This window comes from Semicossyphus pulcher, unplaced genomic scaffold, assembly GCF_022749685.1.
Source record: "Semicossyphus pulcher isolate SPU_LCO1_2020_fin unplaced genomic scaffold, fSemPul1.0.p SCAF_14, whole genome shotgun sequence".
NCBI lineage: Eukaryota > Metazoa > Chordata > Actinopteri > Labriformes > Labridae > Semicossyphus > Semicossyphus pulcher.
This window is the reverse complement of record NW_027211648.1, coordinates 12553835-12578015: the sequence shown is the minus strand read 5'-3', so window position 1 is coordinate 12578015 and position 24181 is coordinate 12553835. Positions and strand designations below refer to the sequence as shown.

Sequence of the window (24181 nt, the reverse complement as noted above, 5' to 3'; positions counted from 1 at the left end):
CACCGTTGAGTGTTCACACTAATACCACTGCTGCTAAAGAGACAGAAATGTAATCATAGGAAACAATAAAGCAACAATGATTCCACTATTATCAAACATATGTTTGTTTCTAGTTCATTTGTTTCTTGTTCAAGAACCAAAAAGCAGTATCAGTAAGAGAAGGAATTCCAGTGACACCCTAACAATACCATCCCTCGCACCGTATTATAATAGACAGAGAAGACTGCCTGAAAAAGAAAGACAGCACCAGCCCTCAAATATTGTGTATGACAGTTAAAGTACTCTGCGAGCACACTGCATCATCTACTGTCTGTGTTAAAACAGCTCATATGCAAATCCAAAGCTGTCACACACACATACACACATACATAACAGGCACACACACACTACAAGATGCACACAAACACATTAAAAGCAGTGAGACAGCCTTATGTCAGGCTCAGTCACGAGCACAGGCAGCGCTTAACATGGCAGCTACACAATAAGAATGAGGTTGTACAATGAAGAAGAGTGATACAAACAAGAAGGGGCTGATGGGTAAAAAAAAGAATACTTGTAACACTCTCATCAAAGTGTACTGATACAAATTTGCGTCATCACACGTGAGACAACGACATGTTGAACATTGTCCTTTGTTTTGTTTCGTTTGAGTGTATTTGCTAAAGAATGTCTTTGTCTTTGTCAGCAGTGGAGATGATGCTGAATGAGCGAAAGTATTGTGCTTTGCGCCATCTCTCCATCTCTGCCTTAGTGTGTCCCCACAGATAGACGAGCGCAGAGATATCTGCCGTCACCGCGATAAGGTGGAATGTGGAATGACAGGAATTTCAAACCTACATAACAAACAATGAAATTCTAATTACGAGCCACCGCAAACAATTTTCCCTGCTGTGACATTTGGACCGCGGGACTGTTCAATTATTCATCGGCACTCTCGCCTCGCTGAAAAAAAAACAAGAGAAAGGGAAAAATTAAAAGAGAGGAGGGGGGGACGGCAGCCGAGGGCCTGATGTATTAATGCTGGTATTAAACCTCTGTAAGGACAAATCTGAATAAAGTACTAATCTATTCATGCTGGGACCTGTTTTATATTCAACGTGAACGTAAAACAATGGTGACCTTGTATCTGCTTCTTGTGAAATGTCGCAGGTAGGGCGGCACGTTGGAGAGTTTAGCGCTGAATCGTATAAATATACCGTTCAGCTCAGAAGGAGATGTTCCCGTGCTGAGGCGTAACTGCGGATCGTCTTATAATGAAAGTCTCATTTTGATTCAAAGCTGAACAAATGTTATGCCAATCAGCTGAGGCTCAATGGAGGCATGGCTCTGAATCCTGCTACCTATTTAAGGAAGACAGAAAAACCCAAACCACAGCGCTTCAGTAACATTTTACCCTTTCTTCTTAAGTCACCATGGTACCCTCTAGCTGGAAAAGACTTTTGTTTTTTGCCTTTACTTGCAGAAATATCAGGGTTTTGGATTCAATTATTTGCCATATTTACTGCACATTCAGCTTTTTCTTTCACTTGCAAGAAGTAACTTCCAATTTGAGGAGAGAAAACGTCGTATAAAATCCATTAAAACCAAAATATGTATCATATCTATGCCAATCAGCCATAACATTATGACCACTGACAGGTAAAGTGACGCAGTTTCAGGGTCAGGGTGCCCATGCTGACCCCTGTCCATCGCAGAAAGCGCCTGCAATGGGCACTTGAGCATCAGAGCTGGACCAGACCTGGTCTGATGAATCACGTTTCAGGATGCAGGCGAGCTGGCGGAGGCAGTGTGATGCTTTGGGCAATGTTCTGCTGGGAAACCTTGGGTGGATGTTACTTTGACACGTACCACCTACCTAAACATTGTTGCAGACCAAGTACGCCCCTTCATGGAAATGGTATTCCCTAATAGCAGTGGCCTCTTTCAGCGGGATTATGCGCACTGCCACGCTGCAGAAATGGTTCAGAAATGGTTTGAGGAACACGACGAGTTCAAGGCGTTGACTGGGCCTCCAATTCCCTAGATCTCAATCCAATCGAGCATCTGTGGGATGTGCTGGACAAGCAAGTCCAATCCATGGAGGCCCCGCCACGCATCCTACTTGACTTAAAGGATCTGCTGCTAACGTCTCAGTGCCAGATACCTCAGCACACCTTCAGAGGTCTAGTGGAGTCCATGCCTTGACTTGTAAGGGCTGTTTTGGCAGCAGAAGTGGGACCTACACAATATTAGGCATAATGTTATGGCTGATCAGTGTATGTTTTCTTGCTTTTTTCCCTGTTTTTCTTCCACACATAATGTTTCCAACATGGGATGAAGGGCACACGCTGTGTATACAAGGAAAAAGTTCACTCTTTAAGTCACTGAGGACAGGGCCTTTGAGTAAAATGTCAGCCAGAGCCTTCTTCATTGTGTATTCTCATTGGGTGACCTGCAGTCATCATCAAAATTCACCAGGGTCTGACGTGACTCAGTCGCTCTGCAGATAAGAGCCTGCCAGCCACATTGAAGATGTATTAACGTCAGAGGAGAAAAATATATATCTTGCCATTTTAGACTGCAGACGGCTTTTTACTTTCTTCCTCTTCCCACCATCCCTTCTTCTTCCCTGCTCCATGGAAAAGTAATTAATCTGCAACAGAGACACGGACTGGCGGCTTTGCCTTGTGGATGGAGAAACAGACCTGATTTTTAATAAACCAAGAAGTTAATAAGGAGCAGGCCATTTAAAATTCCATTATCAGTGCAAAGTGTGTGTTTTCATGAGGAGCATAACCATCACCTTTGCTGGCCTCCAACAGGCAAATGACAGAAAGTGCTGAGGGGGTTTGAATTTTTAAACTGTTGTCTAAGTTAGCGAGTGGCCCGGTCACTCAGTGTATAATTCCAAGTTGTGTGTAAAGCAGGGGCCTCTTGATAACGGGACGGGTGGACATTAAAATATTTAAACAATCTGTGAGAAGATTCCAGCCAATCGAGCACCTGGAAACAATATACTGCATTGAGCATGGCGTAGAAAAAATTGCTTTTTCCATTATTTACAAAATAAATTGGGCCTCATACACAAAGCTCGATATGTCACACAGTGAGACGTAAGACCTTGCAGTGTGTGCATGGTGCAGTGTTTAGCAGACTTGTGCCAGGGTCAGTCTGTCACAGTGTCCCAGGGTCCCCAACAGCCCTGCCTATTGTTGGCCGTTACGCCCCTCTGCCTCCACAGACGTCCAACAGCCTCACATAAACACAGAACACACTCCACATACACGCACACACACCAAGCCAACTGCCCATGACATGAACACTATCCCAGGCTCACCAGGCGCCACTTAAAGGCTCCCACTTTGAAACTGACACTCCACTTGGCAGCGGCGCCAAACAAAAGACAGTGTGTGTGTGTGTGTGTGTGTGTGTGTGACTGTGTGAGTAATTCTCCAACAAAAGCCACACTCTGCATTCTTCTTACTTCCCTGTACCTCGATCTGTCTCGCATTCGTCACACAGGAAACCTTTCCTGTCCCGATCACTGTAAATTCTGATGTCTATTTCTGAAGCAGCGGACCACTCCACCCGGGGAAACGACCTTTCCGCCCACCTCCATCTGCCAGCTTGTGAGCGTGTTGCGTTTTTTTAAACGTGTCAGGCTGTAAAGGTAGGGGGGCCCGAGACGATGACACAGTTAAATGTAGCATGTCACCACATCGCACATGGCAGATTATCAGGCATGCTTTTAGAACCAACTTCTTCCGGCGAATGCAAAAACAAGGACGCTTCGCCCTGAGGGTTAATGTAATAATAGGAACAGTGTGACTGCGGAACCAAATTAGGACTTGTCACAGGACTGGTTGTGTGGTAACGTTAGAATCTGTTATAGTGCAAGTGTGTAAGACAGGTGAGTCTATTCCTAGTAGAGTATGCTGTACTATTTTGGTCGCACTTCATGCTGCTGAGAGGAGTTGTGAAATAATCCATACATATGATTTGAACATGTAAGTTATTGATTCTGATGCTTTTAAGGCTAATTCAATCATTTAAGATGCATTTGTAAGCTAGGTCATGACCCCATGTTAAGTGTACAAAAGGCTCCCTGTCTGGTGACATCACAGCTCCTCCCCCTCATCTTGAGTGCAGGTCTAGTCACCTCAACCAGCTCAGTTTTCAATAGTAATAAGTTGTGTTAAGTTAGTTGTTAGCTGCTTAGGTGCCCTGCCTAAATCACCAGCAGTGTGTTGGGTGTTGAACTGTGTGCGTCCCTCAGTAATAAGTAAGTATATTAAAATTTGTTGGTGTTTTTTCTTGGTTAGGGATGTTGTATAGTGTGATTAGCATGCTAGCGGTTAGCACATGCTTACATTTTATGTATGCATCCTCATTTTTCTTTGTTGAGTTGACAGTATGCATGTTTGTTTAGCTTTCTATGGGTGTAATATGAGTTGTATGTGTGTTGTAACATGCTAACTTATGCTAACAGTGTGGTGCTACAAGACTCAAGTGTATGGGTACCTCTCTGGTTTAGCTAAGGCAGTAGTCGATGGATTAATACAGAAACAGTAGCTGTGTCTCAATTCAGGGGCTGACCGCTAAAGACGATCTGAAATAAGACGGTCTAGTTTACGAAGGATTCCCTTACGTGTGCGTCACCAAACACTGCTCCTGTCGCCTAGCAGGAGGTAGCTAGCGAGATAACGTTACTTAACTTAACCTATTATTTTAAAGATAATAGAAGATTTGTTTCAATGGCCCTTTCGGTTTTTTTTAACAAGTGTAACACTAGCTATTCGATTGAGTTAAAACCAAAACACGTTACATTTAAAAAGTGTATTCCTCAGCCGCGTAAGAGTCCGCCTTCTCGTTTGAATTGGCGTGCAAAGAATTTCAGGATACGTTTGGCTGCGAAGGATGCGCCCGATGATCCTCCGTGGCCCAAGAAAAGGAGGGCGCATTCGTCTGCCGCATCTGAAGAAGCCTTCCAAATGGGACAGCCTTCGACGCGCCATTGTGACGCAATTGGCCTTCGAACGAAGCAGCCCTTTGAATCGGACACAGCTAGTGTTTGATTTCTGCCTTTATCGTCTGGCGCAGACCACACACACACACATCCCCACACGGCCGCTCAACTGAATCACATGCGCACTGGAAATAAAGGAGGCTAACCAAAGAAGGAAAACTGCTTCATGGGTGCGACATCACCTGAACAACCCTCACCATCGAAACCCAGCTATACAGTTTTACCTGGTACTCACCAACATCAAGTTACCTTATATTAGCTTTACTATATACCAGGACTGTTGTTGCATTTGTGCCCACAACCTGATTCTGCATTTAGCTTCTGGTTTATTTTATGCTGCAACTTATTACACTAAAAGCAACTGAGAATCTTCTGACTAGGGATTTGACTAAGATCAGTAAACAGCAATCAAAATGTAATGATGCTGTCACTAAAGTAGTAAATAATGAAATATGACATGCACAAATATTCATGAAAGCTGCACTTAAACTCTCACTGAGAAGATTTCTTGGCTGTCAATCACTTACATACATCACAAAAATAACATTATAGAAAGGTACATCAAACTAGAGCTAATGCTGTCACAGTTAATTGAATAGTTTTTGTATTTCAACCTTTGCCAGTTGCTAGCGCTCAAAACAAATGGATTCTTCAGAGGTAACCACATTTTCCCATCAGTGTCAAGGGAACACAGTGAAGGTAAAATAACAAACACAGGGTCACAGCTGCGTTACGTGTGATTTGTAACCCGTGAGAGCAGACACCCTCGCAGACTCACTCTTGATGGGGATGATGAGCTGGGGAATGACGGGCTGGATCTTGGGGCCTCCGTGCTCCAGCAGGTCATGGACTCCCTGGCGGGCGAAGAACTCGTACGGATGAACGGTCTCGCATAAGCCATGGAAGAACAGAGGCAGGATGTGGTAGTAGTCCAGTTTCTCAATCTCCTCCTGGGGACAGAAATGTAAATTTACATTACAGGCGTTATTAGCTGTTTCTTTAATCCAGAGAGAGCAACGGAGAGAGAGAAAGAGAGAGGGGAGGGTTACATGTATCCCTTTGCTTAAGGGCATTCGTTAAAACACACGACTATTGATGGAGACATTAGCTAGCAGCAGGGAGGAAAGTCTCTCTTACAACCTACTAAATCACCTTCAAGCTCACTCAGACGAACACCTGTATCTGTGCATATAATCATACAAAGATGACACACTCACACACACACACACACACACACACACACAGTGAGAGACAGGAAATCAGCTATTGCCATAAAGCTCCCTTCCATTCCTTGCCCTTTCTCTTTGTTTGTCCTTGGCTTTGCACAATATGTAGGGCTAAGGCTCCTCTCGCAGCCATTTATAAACCTCACTGTAAACACATACATCCACATATTCACACACTCACACCCACACACAATGGCAGGGGACAGCTGTTCAGGAGATCATGACACAGCGGCATGTGGCATCTTGTGGGCTGACATGTTAACACCTGTTTACACCATTTACAGGACAGACAGAGAGGCGCACAAACACACAAACACAATCAGGCGGTTAGATGAAGACATTTGTCCAGCTCCGGGCCACGGGCAGGCTTTGATGTTGTTTGGCTGAGTGTGTGGGCACCGTGTGACAAATTAAAGTGAAGCCTTTCATGTGTGTGAAGCCATCGGAGTAAAGCCACTCAGGAACACTGGGCCGGAACGAACAGCTGACCCAAAGCAGGCCGTCCTTGAGCCTTTGTGTGTTCTGAAAATCCTATAAAATGTTACATATACCCGAGGCTCATGCAATATCTGTGTGTACTAGATCTAGTTACCAAGTGTGTATTTATAACACGGGTATCAGCTGTGACACTGCGTCCCAATGGCACTATTGTTGAGCGAGGGGTTAGAGGTTGACTGGGTGATTCTGTTTTTCATGTAATGAAAGGTAATCCCTTTGGTGCAGAGGCAAACACCCCCTCAAGCCAGCAGTCCTTGAGGACAGCTGAAGCCACAAGGAGACACTCGCTCATTGTCCACACACACATACACATAGATTTACATATACACACACGCAAGCGCCCCGCTAGGTCACACTGGTCTCTGCTGAAATGTCACCCAGTCAGCGACGCTCCCTTCTTTCAAGTCCCCGGCCCTCGCTCAGCCGCCGGTCAGAGTCAGAGACTTCAAAGCAGGGCAGACCCCTCCCGCGTCTCCTGTTGCCAATCCTCCCTGACACACATCCCCCCCCCGGGTAAACACAGAGACGGAGAAGGAAAAGGGGAAAAAGATGGAGAGATGGCAAGATGGCGACAGAGACAGAGAGCTCACACTGTTAGCGCGGAGAGACAAGGCTGATTGCTTTGAGGCAATTTGCCGGCCAACCTTGACCTTTCCCTGCGCTTGGTCAAGATCATCATTGTGAGTCAGGCGGGCTGGAGACGAGAACAAAAGCAAACATGAGCTCAGAGAGACGGGGAGGAGAGGCAGAGGGATGGGTACAGAGGAGAGGAGACACTGGAGCACAGCAGTGCTTAGTAACCAATGGCACACAGGAACATGCCATGTCATATGTGAATTTATTTGGCCATATAATATACAATAAACAGTATTATACAACGGCTAGTCCCAAGTAATCTAATGGGACAAGAGGCAATCCGAGAGGCAATATAGAGTACAACATCACTGGGACTTTTCACTGCATCTGCCTCGGCCAGGTGTTCTGAATATCATTAATTAACATTACAGCAGGCCGTGCGTGTCGACATCGATCAAGCTGGTACCTCTGAATCACACAGCAGACTCTTACTTCACTGGTTGATGATAAATTGAAACAGATAAATGTACATGATTAAAAAAAAAACAGCTGATCTGTGGTAACCTGTAGACACAGAGTGAAGGGGAATGTTTGGGTTGCTTGGCAACAAAAGTCCAGTTTCAGTTAAGTTGTGGAACTAGTTGGGTTGGTGGATCAAAAAGTAATCAGTTGTTGATTGTTACTTTTTATTATTATTAATAGTATTAAGTATATAAGGGCAATCCCAGAATACACTTTGAATCTAAATATCAACTTAATATTCTAGAGTAGCTGTGTCCCAATCCAGGGGCTGCAGCCTATTTGAAGATCTGTTTGCGTCACATTGGCGCATCGAAGGTTGTCCCAATTCAAAGGCTCCTTCAGATGTGGCCGACAAATACGTCCTCCGTTTCCCGGGCGACAAAGGATCCATCGGGTGCATCCTTTGCGGCCCAACATATCCCAAGATGCATTGCGCGCCAATTCAAACGAAATGAGGGACTTTTACGCGGCTGAGGAATAAGCGTTTAGATGTAAACGTTTTTGGTTTCAACTAAATCGAATAGCTAGTGTCACATGTTTAAGAAAACAAAAGGTCTAATTTTCTAGTTAACTTATTCGACGTTAGTTATGCTAGCTAGTTACCTGTTGCTAGGCGACAGGAGCAGCGTTTGGTGACACAAGGGTAAGGGCGGGTGAAGGAAATGCTCCGTACACCAGACAGTCTCAATTCAGTTCGGCGTTAATGGTCCACGGCGGCTATGAGCGGAGCATCCTCCACAGACCGCCTCCTTCGAAGGCTGCAGCCCCTGGATTGGGACACAGCTAGTGTCTAGGTTTGCAATCAGGTTTACATTTCATGGTATGACTTATATAATGCTAGAAAGATATATCTACATTAGAAAAATGTAAATAGTGTTATATTTGAATATACCTTGGGAAATTTATTAATTATGCTCTTTTAACAGGTTAAAATTTAAGCAACAACTAATTTAATTTTATGGCAAAATATTTGTGTTTATGTCTATTATGTGTGTATGTGTTATTATGTATTTTCTAATAGTCATTATATTAGGTTGATATATTGGATTTCAAACAGCTGTTGGGACTATAATTTTTTTAATGTGGCTGTTGTTGCACTGAAGTGACAAATTGCGTCATGGAGATAATACATTCTATATAAAACATGGGGAAACTTCGAAAAGCTTTATCTTAAGCTGATAATTATAGCACACAAACTTACTTACTCTGTCAGTACATTAGAGCTCACACTTAGGCAGAGACACAATCCTACCTGCCCTACTGAGAACCTGAGATGTAGTGGGAATAATTACCTGGGAGCATTAATGTGCTGTTTTTGTGAGAAGGCCTCTGAACTGTGCGATGCTCTTAATCAAAAACACATAAACAAGCACTTAGGGACAGGCCGAAGATTCCAGTTAGCACTGACGGAGTGGGGACGATCAGCAAACACCTTCGCACACACACACACACACACACACACTCTCACACACATTCCCAGGGAATCTTAATCAGCGGCTGTGCTGAGCGGTAACTCTTGCATCCGTTATCGATTGTCCGCCCAGGTTTGTTTGTCTTTGGGTGCCTATGGGAATCCCCCTGGAGTCCGGGGAGTCAATGAGAGTGGAGCACAGAAAGACTATCAGCCAAGTAGCAGCAATTAGCCCTGGGACACAGACCGGCGTGTCTGCTCTGGTCAGCGCTGCAACAGCAGACACACAGAAGCAGAGCAGACTAGGAGCGAGCCGGAGGAGAGCCGGCGCTCATTAAACAACAGTATCAGAGGCCCCTGACAGGCACGGGGGACCAGGAGGAAGGAAAAACAGCAGGTTGCCACCTTAAATACACAATAGCTGGACGTGATCGTGTTTGAGGGGGGGGTTCGTGAATACATGAGTGGGTGGATGAAGGCTTACATGCGACTCTATGTTTAGCCGATGTGTGCTCGGACAAGCGATGGGTCTTGTTTCCCAGGTTTGTGTGAGTCATTAATGGTTAGACAGCGATAGAGCGGAAAAAAAGCTACGCAGAAAATGAAAGAAATAAGACAAGAAGAACCTTATTTTGTCGGATGCTCGGAGGTTATTGCCGTGGACTATATTTAATGTGATTGGGAGCAACACGTTGGCTGTTAGCTTGTGGGTTTCAGTTGCGAGCAGAGAGAGATCACGGATTTGGAGGTGTGTGTTTGCATGTGAGCTCTTAAAAACTCTTTTTTTTTGACATTTTCCAAAAAAGTAGTCCCGATATAATTTATTAATTTCCTCCTCATCCTCCATGTTCTAATCTAACAGCATGCGTGAGCAGCTTTATATCCTTCTGGGCAACTTAAAATGTGCCTCTAAATTATACTACATCCTATCTCAGTCAAAATATGTCACATTATTGAAGCAAAAGAAGCTAAAACGAGTGTTTTCTGGGTTTTTTTAGGTGAACTTCTTTGGTTCTTACCTTTCTTTCTACCTAAAAGCATGTCTCATAGGTCATGCAAGAAACAGGAGGCATGCTAGCTGTTTGACAAGGCGCTATTTTAATCGATGAAGCCATAATCACTTGACCTGGATTCAGCGTTCTGTTAGCACAAGTGCAGGTTTCTGTATTTAGATGAGCTGGCAGATGAGCTGCTGTCAATTATTTCAGCTTTGAGAGGAGAACATGCTTCCTACCGCTGCCACTCACACTCTATGAGTCATTCATTACACAGTCACTACGGCCAAACATCAATTTATTCCGCTGAAAATGTGCGAGAGAAGGCTGAGACAAAACGCAGGAGGCGCATGTGAAAAAGAGGAGAGGTATGGAAAGAGGTATGCGTTGAAGGAGCTGTATGTTACGGGGATGCAGGAGGCAGGCATGAACCAACAGGCGCTAAAAATAACAACAAAATACCACACAGATTTCCCATCAGGCGCCAGTGTGATCTTGATTTCATGGTGGAAGTAGGCTTGTTGTCACTTTGAGAAAGCATGTCAGTTCCTAAAGCCCCATCTGTGGGGTAGAATACGAGTTGTGAGGAGTTGACACTACACTGTTATTTTGTTGTTGTTGAAGAGTCTCTGTACATGTGGGGCACGGCAGCATTCTGTTTTCTGACAGCCGGGTTTGTTGTTTCTGACACTCTGGCTTCCTGGGATCTAAGGATGAAATACAGAGAGTGCTGCAATTTAAGATCTATGCTACATTATGCTCTGTTGAAATAACTATTCATGGTGGAACAATTATAAACTGTAATCTTTGAATGTAATTCGTCGGGGTTGAAAGTAAAGGAAGCGCTCGCTGAACCACTTCATTAAGCAGCAGCTCAATTCTCTGTGAACACGACATCGACTTTGTGGATCCAACTTATTAATTTCTTTGTGAATTGTTTACCCCGCCATAAAATTGGTCTTTTGGATGCACAAAGCGTCCATAAGGCCGGCCTCCAACTCCATTCTGTGCAGCCGCAGACGTCGCAGTTTGGACTCTGTTACTACTTGGCCAGCGATTTCACCATGACCAAGATATTCGGCTCCAGACTCCAGCCATATTGCGGCAAAGATTATGTGGATTTAGCTTTCAGAGTTTCGTCTGCTGTCACAGTGACAACAATGCAAATTGCAAAGTGCTGTTGGAATGATTTTAAGAGCTGACGTATGCAGGAAACCAGGGCTGCATAATTAATTGAATATTAATCCTGATCAGGATTTTGACTTCCCACGATTAAAAGATTGATTGACGGTGATATTGAGGTTTAAAATGTGTGCTTTGCACCTCCTAAACTAACAGACACTCCCCCAGGTCCCCAGGGGGCGATGGAGAGGTTTTGGCTTCACTTTTGGGGGGAGATGTCATGGCATGTCATGAGTGCCTACCTGCAGCGGCAGTTTAAAGTGGAAGAGTAAACAACAGAGGCCGGTGTTTCGGTTCAACGCCGACTTTCAGCCGAATGCGTCTGTGGTAATTACAGCAGCTTCTGAAAACAGGAAGAGAACACGTAACTGTCCTCTTAAATCTGTTAGGTGTTTGAAATGTTGTGTAGCTACTAACGCTCGGTGTTGTTTTGAACGCTGCTTGTTGTTATGGTAAAACAGGAAGAGAGCGAGTCAAACCGAAACACCGGTCCCCCCAAAACTGCTCGTCATCCACTGTTTGGAGGTATTTCAGGTTTAGGGCAAGTGATACTAAGCAAGACAAAGAGTGCAATGCATGAAGGCTGCGTCTGCACCACAAAGCAACACAACTAACTTGTTCAACCACCCACAAAGTGCAGCATATGAGTGTATGAAGGCCAAGAGGGATAATGTTGTTACTCCCCGTACTTGTCAAGCGTCAAGTCAGACATCTTTAAAAGCGACGCTGTACAGCGCGTCATCTACCCAACGCCCAAACACAGACCGAAGTTACTATTGTAATTTGCATTGCTTCTTGCCTCTAGAACCAAATTCAAGTAAAAAAGCAAATTTTAAGTCTTAGTTTGATGCAAAATTTGTAACTGAGCCGAAATTTAACATAATGTTGTCCTTAAAATAAATAAATCCTGATTAATAACAGTGATCTCAATATTGATCAAAATAATCGTGATTGTCATTTTGGCCATAATCGTGCAGCTCTACATGAAACCTTTCAATCTTTCTGTGGAGCCCTCTGACCGCTGGTGACCACCTCACTGCAGGTTGCTGCTAACGTTAGCGCTCAAAAGCATCACTGAATCCTGTTTTTACATTCAGAGTTTTGCTCTTCGAGAATGTGTTCAAATCTTTGGATTATCTAAATCACCATACTGGCAACAAAAGTTGCCATAATGAAAGACAAGGACAAAAAGTCCTGTCCTTTATTCTGTGATGTTGATTTGAATTATAAAAAAAGCTGGCTGATACAGGGTGCAATTTACAAAATGAAAAATGCTGCTTCTTTTGTACACAGATTTCAATTTCCTATTGAGTGAAGCTTTTACAGAAGAACCTCACAGGCTGCACACAACACACCCTAATAATTTATTCATTCTAATCCAACCCTGTTTCCAGCTGTGCCACAGGTGCACTTGCAAACCTCTGGCCGCAACACTCCCAAAAAATCAGCCACCGTGTGTGTGTGTGTGTGTGTGTGTGTGTGTGTGCACCCACTGTGAATACGAGAAAGAAAAAAAACAAAAAAAGAGGAACAGAATATTTCGACTTTCTTGGAGGTCAAAATAAGAGGAGCAAGACTGGAATAGGCAAACGATAAGTGAGTGAAAGCGGAGTGAGTCACTCTCGCTATCTCCCCTGACAGCTGTTTCCATCTAACAAGCATGCAAGTATGTTACATTCAAAGCACAAGTAGTAGAGTGCATGGTGTCAATTGAAATGATACCTAACACAAGCTGGATGAGACAATTTTGGAGCTTCAAAGGTAGTTCAAAACCAGGGCGGAGACAGTTACGAGGTTTGATGTGAACTTCTCGCTCACGCACACACACAAAGACACACACTCGCACGGATGAAAATAATTTTGTTTAGGCACAGAGTCATGCCAGCAATCTCACACGGTGTGTTGGGGATTAAAAGCAGGAAGGTCTTATTAGAGTAACAAACGTTAGCCAGAGTAAATCAAACAGTCGCTCTGTAGACGTGCTCCTGTTGAGGAACGCTGTTGTTAAAAATAATCTGCATTTAAATAATAGAAAACAACGTTTCCGGGAGGGTTCAAAAGTTTTCAGCTACATGTTCTGAGGAAGCCTGGCTTTGCTGCAGGCTTTTTTACGCACGCATGTGCTCCCCTGAACCGTCATCACGAAACAATTATTAGGTGTATGTTTTTTGCAGTGTCCTTGTTTACACAAGGAACTAAGAATACATTCAGGTTGTTCTTGTGCTCCCACTGGGAAGCCATCACAATTATTTTTTGCTATTAACAAGCAAGCAAGTAAAACCAATTAATTTCCCTCACACATTTTCAAATTTCCAGTATTTAATTTCTGTTTACATTCTTCTAGTTGCAGTTTTTGTTGCATGAGCAGCAGCCTCTGTTAGCCACTGCACAGTGCACTCAAAGTGACAATTTGAGTCCTGGGCCGGCCTCTGTGGCTGCGCTGATTGAAAAAAGGTGAACAGGGAGTGAAGGAGGGCTGAGCAGATTGGTTAAGGCGTGGAGGGATGGAGGGATATAACGCGAGGAAGAAGAGACTGTCTGGAACCTGCTCCAGTTTTAAAGGTGAAGCAGCTAAATAAAGCTAAGATTAGGACTCCGCTCACTCCAGCGCGGGATCCTCTGCCACTGTGATGGAAGTAGGCCAGAACAGTGGAGAGAAGGGAAACGGCAGGCGATGAACATAACGGTTTGAGATAGAAGAGACAAAAGGTTTCATAGCTGGATTGTCCTTATCGCAGTGCGGTGTGTGCATGTCTGCACAGATGTGGGCCTATGTGCTGCTAGCATGCACAGATGCTCTGACAGTGTGAGATATAGACCTTTCCAATGACCTAGCAGTGGTCACAGCTCGCAGGCCGGTGTTGTGATTGCGTCTGTGTCTTGTCTATTCAGAAGCCACGGCCTCTGCTCTTAGCTCCCAGTGATTACAGCTCGGCAGCCGAGCTTGACAACACACAGGCAGAGTGTAATCAAGTCGGAGAGAGGGAGGTGTAATCAGCATTTCCCCTCCAATCAGCCCCAAAATCACTGTCTCTAATCTGCAGCCAGCCATTGATGGGTTTGATTGATAGGATGGATTTGTTATCTGGCTGTGGGGGTCTGCAGGGAGCAGAACAACAAGCAAGAGCAAGAGACACAGTCAGCTTATCAGCTATCGCTACATTTGTTACCGCTCCCCTCGACGAGCGAGCCGAGCTTTTCCTCACAGGCTACAGCCGCGGCTCCCCTCTCATTTATCATACAGAAGAATTAAATGTGGACACTTCAAAGTACTTCCACACACAAGGGTCCCCGGGGGCATGTGTTTTCTCCCTGTTTAAAATGGAAGGGGCCAATCCATCACTGGTTGTTTGTGACGGAAACAGAAACCACAGAGAGTATTCGTGTTGTCGTGCGCGTGTGTGTGTGTGTTTGAGCGTGCAAGCGTGCCTGTCTATGCATGCATTAATTACTCGCATATTACTGCGTGTGTGTGTGTGTGTGTGTGTGTGATTTGTACATGTCAGATGCACAGTGAAGATAAGGGGATGGAATAATGCTTTTTCAGCAAGCAAATAGCATGACTGTAACATCTAGTGCCTGCACAGTTTTGATAAATCTCGCTCCTCAGCTTCACACTGCACTGAGAAATCCTCACAAATGTTTAAACAAATCTGCTCATTTTCAATAAGCATGTGATGAATGAGCTCCATTGATTTTGTGCATGAAACCACAACAATAGAGACCAAGACGAATGCTCGGTCTGCGTAAGATAACAAGGCAGCTTCAGCAGACTGTGTGACTTACTGTATTTGCGTTCAAACAAACAGGATTGCAAAATCAAAAATAAAGAAGAGATCAAATTGAGCAGATTCTGATGTTGTTAGTTTGCACTTTTGAATCCATTAACATGTAATAATAATTAAATGGCTGTTAATTTGGCTCTGACCTTGTCTTTCTGTTTTCCAAGGTGATTATTTGTCTCTGCGTGGAACAGTGTTTTACTCCAACCAAACGGTCGTATCAAAGGTGATGTTTGAGTGTTATAACAAGCCTCTGTGTGATGCATGAAGCAGAGGCAGTCTAGGCTGCATGGTGGTGCAGTGGTTAGCGCTGGTGCCTCACAGCCAGAAGGTTCCTAGTTCAAGTCCCCGGTTCGCTTTCTGTGTAGAGTTTGCATGTTCTCCCCGTGCATGTGTGGGTTCCCTCCGGATACTCCGGCTTCCTCCCACAGTCGAAAGACATTCTGTTCAGGTTAATTGGCGACTCAAAATTACCCGTAGGTGAGAATGTTTTGTATCGCAATAGTGTCCCAATCCAGGGTCTACAGCCTTTGAAGGTCGTATTTGAAAGCCGAGTGCGTCACAGCGGCGCGACGAGGGCTGTCTCGATTCAAAGGCTCCTTCAGATACGTTCTGCGTCCTCCTTTTCCTGGGCCACAAAGGATCCATTGGCTGCATTCTTCGCAGCCCAGTGTATCCCAATGTAAAAGCTTTTGGTTTAACTCAATTGAATCGCTAGCATTACATGTGTTTAAAAAAAACGAAAGGGCCCTTGAAACAAATCATCTTGAAAATAATTAAGTTACGTGACGTTAGTTGCGCTAGCTAGTTAGCCCACTAGCTACCTGTTGCCATTTGGTGACGCAAGGATCGGCTAGTGATGCAAACAGGAAATTCTCCGTAGACCAGTTCGGTTTTAGCAGTCTACACGGGCTATGAATGGCGCATCTTCCGTGGACAGCCTCCTTGGAGGCATGCAGCCCCTAGATTGGGACACAGCTTATGTGTCAGCCCTGTGATTGACAGCTGGGATAGGCTCCAGCCCCCTGCGACCCTGAACAGGATAAGCAGTATAGATAATTTTATGTATGGTGATGTTTAAAAGCTTAAATAAGACAGAGCAGATAACAGTATAGAAGTTTTTCTTTAGTTCTCTTAGTGCTTTGTGTTTAAAAGCAAAATAAATCTGCTTTAGAAGATCGTGCGATACAATCAAAATCTCCAGAACAGCTAGTGAAAGGACCTTTAGTGAGATTAGTTTGTCAACTGCTGTACCAAGTAACACAAATGCACCTTTAATGCTCAGCTCTGAAGTGTTTAAAATCTAAATGTGTGAATGCCATGGTAACTGGGCAGTGTCCAACTCCAAAAGAAAGATATGTGAACAGATGGTAAACCGACCTCAAAGTGAAGTTCTTGTTTAATTAAGATCTTTTGCATCAAATGGAGGCTGCCTTTTACGACTCGACTTACATCGCTTGGAACTGTTCTCTTTTGAATTTCCTTTGCCAAAAGCTGTGAAAAAAATAGAGTTGTAGTGGTACTTTTGTTGGAATCACCTCAGTCAAGGTTTCAAATTGAGCTGATATTAAAAGATGATATAAAAACACTGCAGGCGAATGACTGGTCTGAGGAAATCTTCACGGGTTCCCCCTAACATGGGACTCCCCCTTACTGTGGTTGAGAGGGTTTGTCAGTGACGTTGCAAAGAGTGAAAATCTCTCACAGAATAACCATTCTAGTACATTAATAGAAGTGCCTTGCTAAGGTCATCAGTAAATTATGTTAGCAAACTTCCTGCCTGTGTTTGCACACACCCAAACACTACCCAGCAGTACGTTTGACACGTCTTTGCGGGGTCTTAGCAAAGACTGAAAGATCTGATATATGAGCAGTTACTTTATGCAGTGGCAAAAAAAAGTATGAGCAGTAACCCTTCCAATGGAGAGGAGTTAAGTAGAGCCATTACCATTCTGTGGGAAAAAGTTAAAAAATTCTGCTGAGTCACTTTTGTCAACCGAAGCGGGCGGCCAGAATTTCAGTGCCGGAAACACCAGTGGGTGACAACTCGGTGGCTAACTAAAAATAAATCACAGAGAGAGCATTGCAAAATTTTCGATTCAACAAGTGAACCCAACTCAGTGCTTGTGTGTCAAGTGTGCTGAGCCAGTAATGCCCACCCTGAGCTGTGGAGAAGCTCAGAGAATCAGCAGCAGCATCAGTAGCAGTAGGCAGTGTGCTTTCAGGGCAGCAGCAGCAGCAGAGGCAGCAGCAGCAGAGGCAGAGAGTGTCTGTCAAGGCTCTGTCCAGCTCCTAATGGGATGTTCTTGTTGTTGCCAGCGGATAACTCTCATCCTGTGTTCTGGACTACAGATCAAAGAGGGCCTGGACTCCACTGAGCTACCAGGGGCTGCACGGATGGAGGGGATGGAGGGAGTGTAGTAGAAAGGGTAAGTAAAGGGCAAAAGAGAAAGCGTGCAGCAAACAGGTAAGGAGGAAGCAAGACAGAGGGAACATATCAAAGAAAGAAAGCATGAAATAAACCAGCCTATCCTTGCAGTGAGCATGTATTGTGTCCCTTTGATCAAACACGGGCAGATTAAAGGCCAATCTTCTATGTTCTGCTGTATTAAGGTAAGAGGTGAAAATAGATGAAAGCCAACCATAGAAGTCAAGTGGGACGGTGGTGTTGATGATCATCACGATTATTTTAAGCAATATTGCAATAACAATTATTAATCACGATCATTAATTAATTTTAGAGACATTTTTCACTTTCACATTTGAATGAACAAAGCAACGCTTTCAGTTCCATTTGTTGCTTCATTCTGGCTCATGTACAAATTTTGCATCAAGCTAAGACTTACAATCAGGTTCTTTACCTGAATTTGGTGCATCTTCGAGAGGCAAAATGCAATGCAAATTGCAATGGTAATTTGAGTGTGTCTTTGGGAGTTGGGTGGACAGGGTGTCGCGCTGTGCAGCGCTGCTGTTATGGATGTCTGACTTGACGATGGACAAGGACGGGGAGTAGCGACGTTATTCCTCTTGGCCTTCACACTTCGCTGCACTTTGTGCTGTTTTTCTTAGATGGTTGAGTTGCTTTAAGTCAGTTGTGCTGCTTTTTGGCGCAGATGCAGGTTTAATGCACTCTTTGCATATTACCTGGTCTTGCTTAGCATCACTTGTCCTATCCCCGAAACACCTCCACGAGCAGTTTTAGGAAGAGCTGTGTTTTTGCTGTCTTCCTGTTTTAGCGTAACAACAAGCAGCATTCAAAACGCGACTTTGTGTCAGTAGTCTACATGACACGTATACGCTAACACTTAGACGTAACAGATAGTAGATAGTATATTTTCAGCTCGTAATGAAATACAACGAGGCATTCAGCTATATATTATCTTTCGTTTTCAACAGCTGCTGTAACTACGACAACCACAGACACATTAAACTGAAAGTCCCCAGTTTACATGGTGACTCGTTAAACCGAAACACCGGTCTCTGTTGCTAACTCTTCCACTCGAAACTGCCGCTGCAAGGTAGGCGCTCATGACATGACATCACCCGCTCCCCCAAAAGTGAAGCCAAAACCACTCGATCGCCCCCTGGGGGACCTGGGGAAGTGGTTGTTAGCTCAGGAGGCGCTTGATTTGATATTCAGAGTTCTCTACGAGCGGAGCACGCACATTAAACGTCCATCTCAACGTGAATTCATTATTTAATCATGAGAAGCCAATCATGATAAGGATTAATATTCAATTAACTGTGAAGCCCTACAAGATAGTGTCACTTAGATGTTTCTCCAGAAGTATGAATACTTTTACTTTAGGAGAGACAAGACAGACAAGAGTTTTGGATACTTTTGGGTCAATAAATGTCGAGGTGGGCAGGCGCACTCTAGCCCTCTCTGCCAAGGGTCAGTAGTGACGGCAGGGCAAAGCTCTTAGTCAGGTGATGTGGAATCAACCTTTTGAGTCGTGAGTCGCAGCCAGCTGTGCAGCTGATGGACCAGAGATAAGAATATGGTTTGTTGTGATGAAAATCAAGAGCTAAAAAAGAGAGGTGAGGGGAGAGCAGCAAAAAAGAATAAAGCTTTATGAACACACACACACACACACACATAGAGCTCCATCATCCACCTGCAGGGAGAAAAATGTCTTTCCTCAGCGTTGATGATAACTTCAGTCCCATGGTTCAACAAGTTCACTGGAGAACTTTGACAAAAGGACTGAATCTAAAGAAGAGGATTGTTTCAGGGAAGCTGACTAATGTGCTCGACACGCAGAGCCTTACGAGTGGGATGAAAGCGAGCTTTTGAAATGTCACAGAAAATGTAGTGCTGCATGAGTCTGAGGACACACTCACTCAAAGAACTGCTACTTTTACTACTACTACTACTGTAAGACTCATATTGCGCTACAGCCTGACCATGATCTTTTCAAATGAATAACTGACTGCAGAACAATACACAGCTGTACTGGAGTGAAAAGTAGTCCAGGCTTCTACGCTGCAGTGAAAAAAGGAATATTTCTTAGATGCAATGGAACATCCTTTACAGTTTATGTTGCTGTGAGCAGGAGGTACAACCAAAATGCAGACAAAACACAAGTGGAAGAGTAAAGGGCAGTTTATAACATCCAAACACAGGCGCATGGTGAGCATCTGATGGATAAAGATAGTAAATAGTAGACAACAAACACATTAATCAGAAACAAGGCCACCTTGGCAACATAGCCCAGCTGTTACTTGCAGCGTAAGATTCTTCTCACTGTGCTAGAGTGATGTAGAGTCCCATTGGTCTAAGGTTCCCCCAGCCCAATAACTTCTCCTTTTGTCCCTTTCAAAACGCACCAATAATCGGATAAGAGCCTTTCTTATAAAGAGGATTAGAACAAGTAATTAAGTAAAAAACAAAACACATGCTGTACAATAGTGAAACAAAGCCACTGTAAAAGTATTAGAAAAATTATCTTCACACGCTGCTTTCTTCCTCAACTGTGTGCTTGCTGAAGATGTGTAGAGAGCCTTGAGGAGCAATGGCAACAAAAAGAGAGCACAGCTTATGTAATTACAAACTAGAGATGGGTATCATTAGGATTTTATCGATACCGGTACTTATCAATACTCTTACTCGATACTACTCTCCATTATTTGGTGCAAAAAATAAAGATGTCTTTATTAGAGTGTCTGATAATGTGCCTCTGGAAGGGGGGTTGGGCTGTGTTCATCTCCCTACATCAACAACAGTTAACATTAAAGAGGGGGTATTATTCTGTTTCACATTTTAAGACATATATATAATGTTACAATGTTGGATGTCCAGACTAAACATGGGTGAAGTTTCAAACCTGTAGGTAAAAGTATGTTGGAGTAATCCCCAGGCTTCTCAGCTCAGTCTGCAGGCTGCTGTGAACGCCAGGTTTCACACAGTTTTTTTCTACACGCAGCACTTTGTGATGTCACAAAGTGCAGCCTCAGCAGGCTTCTGAGAGCTGGCCAATCAGAAGAAAATGGGCTTGTAGAGGTGGGGTTTCTTAAAGAGTCGTTTCAGGCAGAGGCTGTTTTTTAACAGTAAATTATGCTAGGCTACTCCACAGGTATCACAGAGTGAAATATGAAGCTTGAAATTATGATAATACCTCCCCTTTAACAGTAAATGTAGTAACACTAACAATCATACTGTGGAAACAAAATTCATGGCTTTAATTCTGTATTTGTTAACATTTTAATAATTATGGTTTTCTTCACAATTCGTTCCACCTTTCTACTTTTAGTTTAAATTGTCTCAACAAATGGTCTTGTAACTTCAGAGCAGAACAACATCAGAGTGTATTCTTTTTCTTTCCTGCTATCACATCAGTGTTAATCAAGGTTTTGATGTTTCCAGAGGAACCCCTGTGATTAACCTTCCTTCTTTACATTTGTTTAGCCATCAGGCTGTGAGTTCTTCACCCCTAAGACCACTGTATGAGCCTCGAGAAGCTAGCTTGAACCCTCTTGTTAGTTTGGTCCCCCAGACACCCCCCTCTGAGAATGACACCGTAGCTTCTATCATCTTGGTTGTGTATTACCCTTTGTTGCTTCATCTCAATTAGCATAGCCCTTTTGGTTAGCCCTTTGTGTACTGTGACCCAAGATATATATTCTGACTAGAGCTGACTCTAGTCAGAGAGGTTTTCTGCAACTTGCTGTGATGATCTCTCTCCACTGCGCAGTTAATAAAACTCATCTGAACCAGCCACTGAATCGGACCTGAAGATTATTAATTTCTTCTACACTACGCAATACAAAATAGTTTTCTGGCTGTCAAATAGTTTTCTGGCTGTCAAATTCACACTGAGGCAAGCTATCACTTAGTAGCGTACGCAAACCACTGGACTTCACTGTTGTGAAGTAAATCATTTACAATGAATTTGCGACAGCTCTGTCACATTCTGCATTTCTTCCCTGCATCATTTTCCATTGTCTAGTCATGGAGAATGGGTTTAACTTGGGTGTCTCACTTCTGCTAACGTTACCCACTGCAGATGAAGCTGTGGCTGTTGTTGCTGACTGACGCTGTCTGTGGATTCAATTGGATTCAACTTATAAGTGCAAATAACCGAAGCTAGCTAACAACAGTGAATTAATAACTACATGCTTTGGAGCCACCGGGACTCGGAGGCTGCACAAACTCTAGCAACGGCGTTAGCATTAGCTGCTTTACTAAAGCAGTCAAACATGCTGCACTGCTTCAGATTTGTAGAATGCTGAACTTGTATGCCTGTAAGTGCTGGTGTTCACCCCTTAAGACGCAGCTACTGATGCACCAGAGTTAAATTTAGTAAAGTGATCCCAAGCGGCTTTGTCATCACTAGTGGATGGGTCCCAGCTACGTTAGGATGAAACTATTTAATAAAAACAGCATTAAATAAGACGGAATGTTAACGGTAAATACCGATAGGAGCACCGTTTGTTCAGCTTATCGTTACTTTAGGTACCGACCAATCATGTACCACTACCAAAAAAAAACAGTTCTCGAAACCCATCCCAAGTACAAACAATGTATTTTGAAGATAGCTGAAATGCACCCAACAGAGGAGATGGCCAACAGGTTGTTGCATTGAGTATACTTTTTAGCTTCTAAAATTAGCCGAGGACAAACAAGTATACTGAGACTAAAACAAGGGCAGGACGAGAACAGTCATATAAACTCTGGATGAAATTTAAATCACTGATTAGTGTTTGCAACAAAAATGACCCAACCTTCTGCAGAGGACTAAATCCAATCCAAATGAGGCTTAAGATTCAGCTTTGGTGCTGTCAGCTGTGGCCACCAGGCCTGCTGGTGACACAAGCCAGGTTGGAGACTCTTGTGTTGTGCTGTGTTTTGCAGAGGCAAAATGAGTTACTTACTCAACTTGACTTTGCAATGCAAAGATCTTTTAGTCCTGTCATTAATCATCTCTTCTTTAAGTGAGGTTAAAAGACACAAACCACATTTGCTGTCACTTAAAATTGATCCAAAATTGTTTCTTTGCTACACTTTTTTTCGGTGCTGCATAATCATTCAAAGTGAGCGTACACACACACACACACACACACACACACACAACTGTAGTGTGTGCAGATCGTTTACTATTCCTATTTTCTATAAAAATGCAAAATGCATAAATGAATTCTGCAGTCTGAATCCACCGGCTTGAAGAGTGTGCAGTCACGGTAGGGGATCCATTACCGCAGGTGGTGGGTGGCATTACAATGGACAGAGAGAATACAGAGGTATATGTGCTGGGGAGGACAAAAGTCTTTCTTTCATTTAACGTTGTTTGCCTGGATGTGAGAAAGAAAAAAAAGCCAGTGCCCAAAGATGGTGTATAGGGATTATGTTTGTCCATGCTTGTGTATATGCACTCAGCCACACACACGCTCACAAAACTACAGTTTGAAAGAAGGACGGAGTGAGGGGAGCCGAAACAGTGCAGTGAAGCAGATGTAATTACAAAAGGCAATACAAGCCGTGTGTCTCCAAGCCTCCCTGACCCACATGGAGGGAGTAAGTCAGAGCTTATCAGGGGGCCACAGAATGGGGAAATCTCTCAGCAGAGGTGGCAAGTGCTCCCTGCTCTGCTCAGATGCAACACATTGGGAAGATGATGGTGGTGGAGGTGGTGGTAGGGCTCTAAGTGCAGAGGGCAGCAACTAAGGAAATAGTCCTTTTCACTACTGGTAGAAGAACTCTCTGCTGTGACTCAGGTAGATATTTGAGGCGGATTAACAGCATGTGAGTGGTTGTCATCTCAAAGACAGGAAGTAGCATATAAGATGTTGTTTACAATGACTATCAATCATATTGCAAAAAAAACTACGACCAATTTTCAGTTCTCTACAACGATTTACGGTCACAAGCCTTTTGTGTGCCGCCGCGGCTGCTGCTGCTGTTTTGTTGCTGTCGTAGCAGTGAAAGATGTGGGGAGATGTTTTTAGGAAATCCTGTGGAGAGGTTTGACAGACATGTCAGATGACAAAGTGAACAGCCAGGAGATGGAGATGCCTCTGACAGGTTTGTGCTAACACTGTAGGTGCACACTGCTTGGCCTTGGTGCTGCCTGCTGCTGCAAATACGTGCACGCGTAAGTATTTGCAAAGACACACAGGCTTAGCAGACATCAATACACTGCCTATGATGTTTCCATAGACAAGTGATAGGTAAGGAAAACACTCATTTTTCTGTAGACTCAAAAGGAGACAAAGCAGCATTATGTATTCTCAGCTCCATCTCAATGCTGATACGGTCATCTATAGGCTATAGCAGTCCAGACTAGTAGAGCTGCTAGCATGCAAATAACAACACCTCCACGCCGTCCATTATGCAGCACGCACATTTGGTCGACAACAAGCCGGGGACAGCTGATGTCACTCCACTTTTCACAGAACATGATGGCTGCCTTGCTCAACTTAAGGTTCTTGTACCACCGAAGGTGAAGGTGCAGGCGCAGAAGCAGGTGCAGGCAGAAAGTCAGCGT

At 43.9% G+C, this 24181-nt stretch overlaps 1 protein-coding gene across 2 annotated transcripts in view; it reads right to left on the bottom strand.

Annotated features, from left to right (window-relative positions):
* Positions 1-24181, bottom strand: part of pacrg (PARK2 co-regulated) — a 134972-nt gene that overhangs the window by 62442 nt on the left and 48349 nt on the right. For both annotated transcript variants that reach the window (XM_069662204.1, XM_069662203.1), the window contains one exon: positions 5784-5955. In XM_069662204.1, coding sequence (XP_069518305.1) covers positions 5784-5955 — 172 coding nt within the window. The remainder of the gene's footprint in view (positions 1-5783; positions 5956-24181) is intronic.